We start from the raw sequence: 8,400 nt of genomic DNA on the forward strand, positions 1-8,400 counted from the left end.
TCAGTACTCTGTTACGTTACTTTAAGGCACTTTTTTCATTATGCTACGCTGCATTCCACACAGAAAATTCAGTACTTCCTTTAGAGCAGGAATACTTTTGGCTGCACAAAGCTAGTGGTCTGTGATAACGGATCAAAAGGACAAATTGCAAGGACTGTTGTTAGCTACATGCAAAGGCCTATAGGGTTCTAGCAATACTGAGAAATTCTTATCAATAGAGAGAGAACCTTAAATATAAAATACTTTAACCATAAAATGAGTAACCTTAACAACAGCACGCATTAATGGTGTTTGGACCAGATGTTCAAAATGTCTATAGCAATCCAGCACTCAAATAAAATTAAAATAACCCTGATGTAATCAGGATATAAGAGCCCATACTCTTCTGCAGTTCTTATAGAGATCTTTACAAATAATAATTGCAGGAGGAAAACCACAGTTTTTCATACCAAACCACTGGGTCAACTCCAGCAGGGAGCTGTTTCAGCCTGCCTGCCTCTGGTACCTCTTTTAGTCCATAAGCACCCAGCACAGAGATGTCCACGCTACAAAACTCTCTTCACAACTAGCACTGCCTTCTCGCTACCAGGTGAAACACATGGATTCCAAACCACCTGAATGCAAACTAAGCCCAAACTGCTGCTGCACAGGACAGCCCTATCCTTCCCATACACTCTCGTAGCCTTTTTGCCATCCAAGTGAGCAGTCCTATGGTATCCCCACAAGCTGGACAAGACGATTCAGCTGAAAGCTGAAGCACTCTTTCACCCAAAATCTGTTTAAAGCCAGAGCAGTTTCCCAATCCAGTTGATTCTACAACTGCATAATTGCTACCACCAGTACGACAGAGGCATTAGGATAAAGCAGCCTGGAGTGGGTGAAGAAGGATCAGGCAACTGCAGTCTGAGCAACATGGCAAAGGAAACTAAAGGTGTTCAGACATTTTTAATATTTCATTTCAAGATTTTTGCCCAATGACAGGTTAAGAAAGTACTGTCCCTCGACCACTCATTTTGCCCTTGCAGAGCAGACAAGCAGAAAACAACACGCACGCACAACTCATCGTTTGCAATATGAAATCTGGCTGCTCACTCTACCACCAATGGAAGAGTCTCCAGGGGGCAGAGCAGATTTTACCACATGAAACCCAGTGGCTATCACAGCCCCAAGTTCTCCCCCTTGGCAATCCCTGTAACACAGAACATGGATGTACAAGTGAGGTATGAAAGCCTGCTGCCTTGCTACGCATGCTGTGATTTTGTGGACAAGGACTACGTGCTTTCCAGGACTATCTGCGCTGTACCTGTCATTGACATTCTGATGAAAAAGAGTAAACAACTGTTGCAGTGAATGATATTATTCTGTCATGTCTGTATTGAAGACATGTCTGTTTTCCATCAGGGCAGTTATAAACTTCCCCTGCAGTGTATTCTATCACCGTTTGTCGCCTATGGGCAAAGGGGAGATAGCACTGCATCCAACAACCAGGAAAAAAGCTCATAGTCTGTGTTCCATTACTCATGTGAACACGCTCACTGGACATCAGACATTTTAGATTGTACTGGTCAGCGCTATGGCTGTGGACTATAATGCTACTTTGTCACATGAGGTATCCTGCAGTCAATTCCCCATAATTAATAAATGTCTCCTGGCTTTTGCTGTGCTGCATACATGATTTACAAGATTAACAACGGGTATATGCATGAAGAAATAATGGGGGGGAAAAAATACTACAAACTGAAGATGGAAAAATTATATTAAAGACCACCCCTTCCATTCTGCCCAAAGATTGCAAACCCTAACATCCCATTTTCCAGTGCATTTCAAGTGTCATTTCACCAGCATGGAGCGTCTAATTTTGCTCCAAGATCACTGTCCACACTAATGCACCTCACTTCGAAGCTCTGTTCTGCTTTTTTTTTCATAACATTCTTAATTTCCTATCACTTGTCAGACCTCCAGTTTATATGAAGAAATTCTTCCTCCTCCTGTGGGTTTGCATTCTTTTCACGTTTATTCATTGATCCCACTTGTTCCACTCACAGATTTGTCTTGGCCTTAAAAGATTTACACTACCTGAAACAAGCATTAATGACTCTGCCAGCAATCACCTCCAGAGCTACTGGGACCAGTGTCAGATTGCCACTTTCACCGCTGTAATAACCGTGTCAGAACCAGTGTGGAAAAGAGTTCCTGTTAGAAAAGCCAAACACCTGAACTCCACCGAGGCCACCAAGAACACGAAGCTGCCAAACCGATGGTCCCCAGCTGGTTCTGACAAGTGCTTCTCTGAGCGCAGAAAATCCTACACTGAGAATTTCCTAATAGCAGAGACACACAGCAGAGCTGCCTGTTCCAACATGCTCGCTACTTCTTATTGACCTTACTGAAAACCGCACAGTACCCTGAAGAAGGACGATCGATGATGGCAGCTGTTTTCCACATACATTGAACATCCACTCCCTACTTCCTACCGCTCCCCACACCTTACAGAGTCCCCGTCCCAGCTGCTTGGGTCCCTCCAGTCCCATGGTCTAATAGCATTCTGTAGACCTTTGAGTTGTTTAAATATTTCTATACCTCTTCACCACCCCCCTAACCCCACCCCTTTTAACATTCATTCTGAAGAAAAAGTTGGTGTGGTGAGAATTGCAAAGAGGTTATTCAAATCAGAAATGCTCCAGAAGTATCTAAGCAGGACAAGTGTAGCCAAGCCCTACCTGCTGCTAAAATTAAGAGAAAGCTGAATTGGTACCACTGACATGCCCTCTCCTTTACAGCTCTAGCATTCTCTGTGGTTCTCCCTCCCTTCCAGGGACCATCTACTGAGATCCAAGAGATCCCAGTCCTAGCTGCTAGTGTTGCTCTTATCGACCTTTTTGTATATCCTCCCAATTCCCTATCAGCCTTCCTCTTGCTGCCAATCTCCCCTCTCACATTCCAAGAATGGCTCTGCCACTTCTCTCCAGTACTGTACTATCTCTAAGCACCTATACCAGGAATCCAAGCATCAACAGCACTATGCAGAGGAACTAGAGACGGGCTAAAGTTTCCTCTTTTTACACTGACAATTGATAAGTTCTAGCCTACACCACCTTAGTAGACTAAGAACAAAACCATGAAGGTAGAGCATACTGAAGTTATATAAAAGTCCCTAAAAGCAAGGATGGGTAATTTAGCACAGATCAGAGCAGCTCACAGGATTAATGCCATTTTTGTTAGCAGAGCTGATGCTGCACCTGTGTGGTACCTGACCTCTAAAGTGAGAATTTTTTTATGCATCCATTTTACACACTTCTGCAGAATAAGCAGATTACCTACTTAAACATACATCTACTGCATCTTTGATCTCCTTAATAACAACAGCAAGCAAGGGGGCTGATTGTCATCGGCTGTGCGATGACATGATCATTTTGGAACTGAACTACAGTTTCACGTGGTGATGGCTTTGGTTTTGATACACAGAAGTTAAAACACTTCTGCTTCTCAAGCTGCACTACCTGCCCAACAGGGCTGTGTCTTTAAAAAAAAAAAAAAGAGAAAAAAAAGAAAAAGGGGCCAAGTTTTATTCACAGTAAACTTACTTTGGTCTTAGATATTCCCATCTTACTTTCTTTGATTAGGGGGAAAAACCCCAACTTTATAAAGGAATAAATGTTTGGCTGCCTATCTGTGGACTTAAGTCTGGCAATTTAGAAAAACCACAAAGATCAAATAAAGTTCTGGAACAAGTATTTGGCAGTACTGATAATCTGGCTACAGTTAAATCACAATAAAAGGCCTCCCACTGACACCAAAGGTTATATACAGCTACTCTACAGGCTGGGAATGTATCTGCAATTAACAACCTTTTACAAATGCAGAGTGAAAGTATATAAATGGATATTACGGTCACTTTCTAATGAAGCTACATACACAACAACTTATTGCTCTTACTAGCTAATTCTTGCAAGAGTCTACGTATTAATACTGTACTTACAGCATCTACAGATTGTACCTATTTGTGCCATTTCACATGAGGATGATGCAGTTTAAACAGTCCATAGAACACAGTGTAGAACACATCCCACAAGGTCAGAGAGTCAGATCAAACAAACTTTCTCTCAGTTCTGCTCAAAATAGTTACAAAAATATGGCAAGTACCTAACAAGTTCTTGTTTTCCAGCAGAGAAAAATTTTTCTTAAAAAATGTGCTGTTGTCACACTAAACCTTCTGAAGTATCATTTTTCAAGAGGCAGAAATTGTTCAAAGATCTTCCATTAGCGCTAGTGGCACTCTTTGAAACGGTATCACCTGATAACCTATGTCCTGGTCTTGAAGAACAAGAAACATCTTGACTACTACATGGACAGAATATTTATTTACATATATACATACACACATATACCAAAGTCCGTAGTTCTAAAGAAGTTACCTTCAAATTTCCCTAGAAATTGTACAATTCAAGTATCCAAAATTCAATTACAGGATAGACAGTTTAAGAAGATTCATCACACTATTTTTTTTTAACCAAAGGTCACTTAAAGAGGTCTAACATAGCGTACACATACAGTCCAGGCAGAAATATAACTCTCATTTCTGGAAGTAAGAACCCTATTAGAAAGAAGAAACATAAAGGATATTGGAAAGAAAAGCTTGTCTCCATGCGATTAGGAGTTTGACAAGAGTCCCCTTAAACAAACAAAAGTAATTCCACACTCAGGAACTCAGTAACTGCCCATGCGATTAGGAGTTTTGTCTGACAAGAGTCCCCTTAAACAAATAAAAGTAATTCCACACTCAGGAACTCAGTAACTGTGTCACAGAGCTAATGCAAATTTCTGGGTGACCTTTTTCACTTCTGACAGGCAATCTCCTGCCTTTTGAAACTATCCACAGTTTGTGAGAATTTATTTTTCAGTCTTGATATAAATCAAGTATAAATGGTTTCCCTTGCATCTTAGGGTCACATGGTTTCCAAGCTCTAACCTTAATGATGTCCTGGCAGACGGTTCAACAAGCAAAAGTAGGAGTTGCATTAACTGTGCTAGATAGAGAATACAAGCAATAATAGTTCTTATCACATCAATTTCTCAGTGTAAAATTATACAAGGCCCTGTAATCACAGCTGATTTTTAAACAAGTTAAAAAGTTTGATAGCATCATAATAAAGAATTTGAATTCAGATAATGCAGAAGTCTGGATTTTCTCTAACTCTGTCAACAGATTAAATTCCCTGTATTGGCAAGATACTTGACTGGTAAAGGCCACTTACATTGGATTTTATCGAGCATCAGCCGTACATTTGAAGATTTTAACTTTGAAAAAAAAAAAATCCTTTTAAATTAACTATCTACCCAACCCATGTGTATGATGGACATAATTCCCCCCCACACTGACTTTCACAGGTTTTGTTACCATGTTTCTGTGAGGGACTAGAGACAGTCTCATCCAGGTAGCTATGCAATGACATGGTGAACTAACTCCTGCTCTTCCAACGGCACCCAGTTAGTGCAGCTAAGTTAATCTGTATCTCCCCAAGATATTATCAGTTTTCATGCACAGAGGATTTAATTAGTCCCCTGCTCTAAAAGCCAGCCCTGGGTGTCACTTAAAAGATGCATCTATTACACAATGGAATGACAGGAAGAATTATGAGTTCTCATTATGAAGCAAATCTTGAGCAATCGAATTATTGACCTCAGCCATCATTAAGTATCCTTTCATCCTTTTCTTGCTGCTTCAAGAAAGAGCCCAAAGCGCCACCTTCTGCTGAATAGTAGGAACCACAAATAACAATTTCAGCAGCTGGTGAGCTACTGCAGCGACAGCTTATTCACACACACAAATCCACCTGGTTAGGTACCAAATAATAAACGTTTTCTCACTAAACAGCTCAATAAGTCATAGCTGTCAGGACTGCTGCTCTTCTAGAAGAGCAATCACATGAACAGCTAGAGCATAGCTGCCCAAGTGGCACACATCAGGAACCTGACATAAAGGATATTTTGCCTAGATTTCAGCAAGTATTCAAATAAGTAGCACTTTGTGCATTTTCGCAGGTTATGTATTTCTTACTGAAATCTCACAGAGCACCTCAAGTGTATTGTCACAGTTTCCAGGTGGGAAAAGAGCATGCAATACCCAGTGGGCCCAAAACTGAAGATAAACAGGCTTTGATAAAATTAATTCACACACACACAGACACACACATAAGAATCCCTCATTGGGTTCTTGTAAAACGGAACATCCTTAAATTAAAACACTGTAACTATCAAACAAATCAAATACAAAATTTAGGAGTACAGAACAGCCCCCTCCAGCAGCTCATCCCTGGATATGGAGAACACAAAAGACTGTAAGGACAACAAAAATTTATCTTCAGAATAAAAAATCCTGAGTGTCTTGATCTGTGTTATGGGGCAGGGCAAGTAGAGAGGTAATGAGAAATGAGTCAGGCGTTTTGTGATGACTAGACCCATCTTTGTAATAACAAGAATAACAAAGAAGTTTTTATTTACATCTTGGATATACAGGCTGGCAGAGTAATAGAAGTATTTTCTGTCAAAGCTACAGCTGAACTTGCAACATATTTGCCTAAAATTAAGAGAGGAAGAAAACGGGTAATATTAAAATCAGACTTCAAACAATGGACTAATTTGCTTTGTCTATTTGAAAGACCAAGACAGACTATAAATAACCCATTGTTTCCCACTTAAGCAATAAACTGGGCTGTTCCTATTTCTGTCAAACTTTGTAGAACAACCTTGATTTCAGCGGGCTGCTCCAGATTAAATGGCTCCAGATCAACATAGTCACAACCTAGAAATTGTCATAGTAATCATCAACAAACTGAAAGCCAGTGGTAGCCTTAGAATCTAAACTGGATTCGGTGTAATAAAAAATAGTGACATTCAGTTACTCACAAAAAAAAAAATCTTTCCTTGTGATAATAATGAATCAAGTATGGTGACATCATGCTAATCTATTACACTCCCTTCATTACCAGTGAGCTTGCAGCTAATTCTGATAGTGGCACGAGGATAAAGGTGTATTATTACCTTTTTGGAAAAGCTTGAATAGTTGTGGAGCACAATTATTCCAAACCAAGTGCTCAAATTTCTGTACTGTTAGAACCAAACACCATAAAAAAAATACAGAGTTAAATTACATTCTAGTGTAATTCCCGTGAAGTTCCCAGAGCATCACAGGAAAAACGCAACAGGAAAATAAAGAGGCTGAAATGAAGGAGCAAATACAGGTTAAAAGTACAGGCTTGAGAGACCAGTATTAGGACTGCTTCTACTTAATGTTTTTAAATCATGATTTTTAGCACAAGGAGTAGCAGTATGTGAGTGAAAATTTTCTAATGATACTAAGTGAGGAGGTGTTATCAATACAAAGGCAAGTTGAAATACCCCAGTTAAGAAACAATCAGATGACCATGAAGACTAGAACCCGAGGGCAAGGTAACACACAGCATTTCTGCTATGAGCTAGGAACTAATCAACTAGAAAGACTGGTGTTTCTTGGATGCTTCAGTGTTACTGGATTTGTGTCCCTAGGTTTCATCCAACAGCAGGCATTGCCAGTCTAAGGCTCAAACCAGATAAATTTTAATTACGTAAAGGAGAGGGAAAATTCGAAATAAATTAAACACTAAGTCAGCAAGTGAAAAAGATTTTCAGTTGCTGCTAACTGGGGGAAGGCCCTCCCAAAGGTCTCCTTACAGTACTAACTTTCTCAGACTTCTCTGAAAAGGCCTTTCTTCTGGATTTGTCTACTCCTTGTTTCTCCTCAATCTGTAGCCTCAAAAAACATTAGCTTCTGCACTGCAGCGTAGACATCTGTTAAAGAAAGACGATTATCTACTTTAGCAGAAAGGCACAAAGTCCAAACAGTTAACAACGTTCAAATAGCATGCAAAAAGCAGGTGCAAACTACCCAAGAATGAAAAAAGGCAAAGCTCAGAAAATGGGGAGGCAAGACCGGCACTAAGATAAGCAGTCCCACACCTCCAGAAAGTAAAGGCGCTCTTAGAGCCCTTACAGTTAGCCTTTCCCAAAGCATCTTGTTTTGCTGTAGTTCCCCCTCCCGCTCCAAAAGACGACGCTTCCCAGCAAGGGCCCCCAGCCCCCAGGCAGCCGCACTGAGAGCGGGGGACGAAGGAGCCCCAGGAGAGGCCAGGCGGGACCCGGCGCCCGCTCCCCATTCCCCAGGTACCGAAACCCTACGGGCCGGTCCCGGTATCGCGGGCGGCGCGAGCGCTACGCCGTAAGTGCGCGCCTCAGCGCCAACTGGCCAATCAGGCGCCAAGGCTTCAGCGCGTCTCCTTTGATTGGAAGCGAGGCCTCCCGAGCTCGCCCAAAGAGAAGGCTGCGTCTTACGGGGCGAGGGGCGCTCAGTGCGCGGGGCTGTGA

At 41.3% G+C, this 8,400-nt stretch overlaps 1 protein-coding gene across 1 annotated transcript in view; it reads left to right on the plus strand.

The window, feature by feature from the left end:
• Nucleotides 1-1,573: 1,573 nt before the first annotated feature.
• Nucleotides 1,574-8,400, plus strand: part of CDC23 (cell division cycle 23) — a 15,870-nt gene continuing 9,043 nt past the window's right edge. The window contains exons 1-2 of the mRNA XM_035891121.1: nt 1,574-1,609; nt 8,066-8,254. Of these exons, the coding sequence (XP_035747014.1) occupies nt 1,574-1,609; nt 8,066-8,254 (225 nt within the window). The remainder of the gene's footprint in view (nt 1,610-8,065; nt 8,255-8,400) is intronic.

This window comes from Egretta garzetta, unplaced genomic scaffold (assembly GCF_000687185.1).
Source record: "Egretta garzetta isolate BGI_Z169 unplaced genomic scaffold, ASM68718v1 scaffold270, whole genome shotgun sequence".
Lineage (NCBI taxonomy): Eukaryota > Metazoa > Chordata > Aves > Pelecaniformes > Ardeidae > Egretta > Egretta garzetta.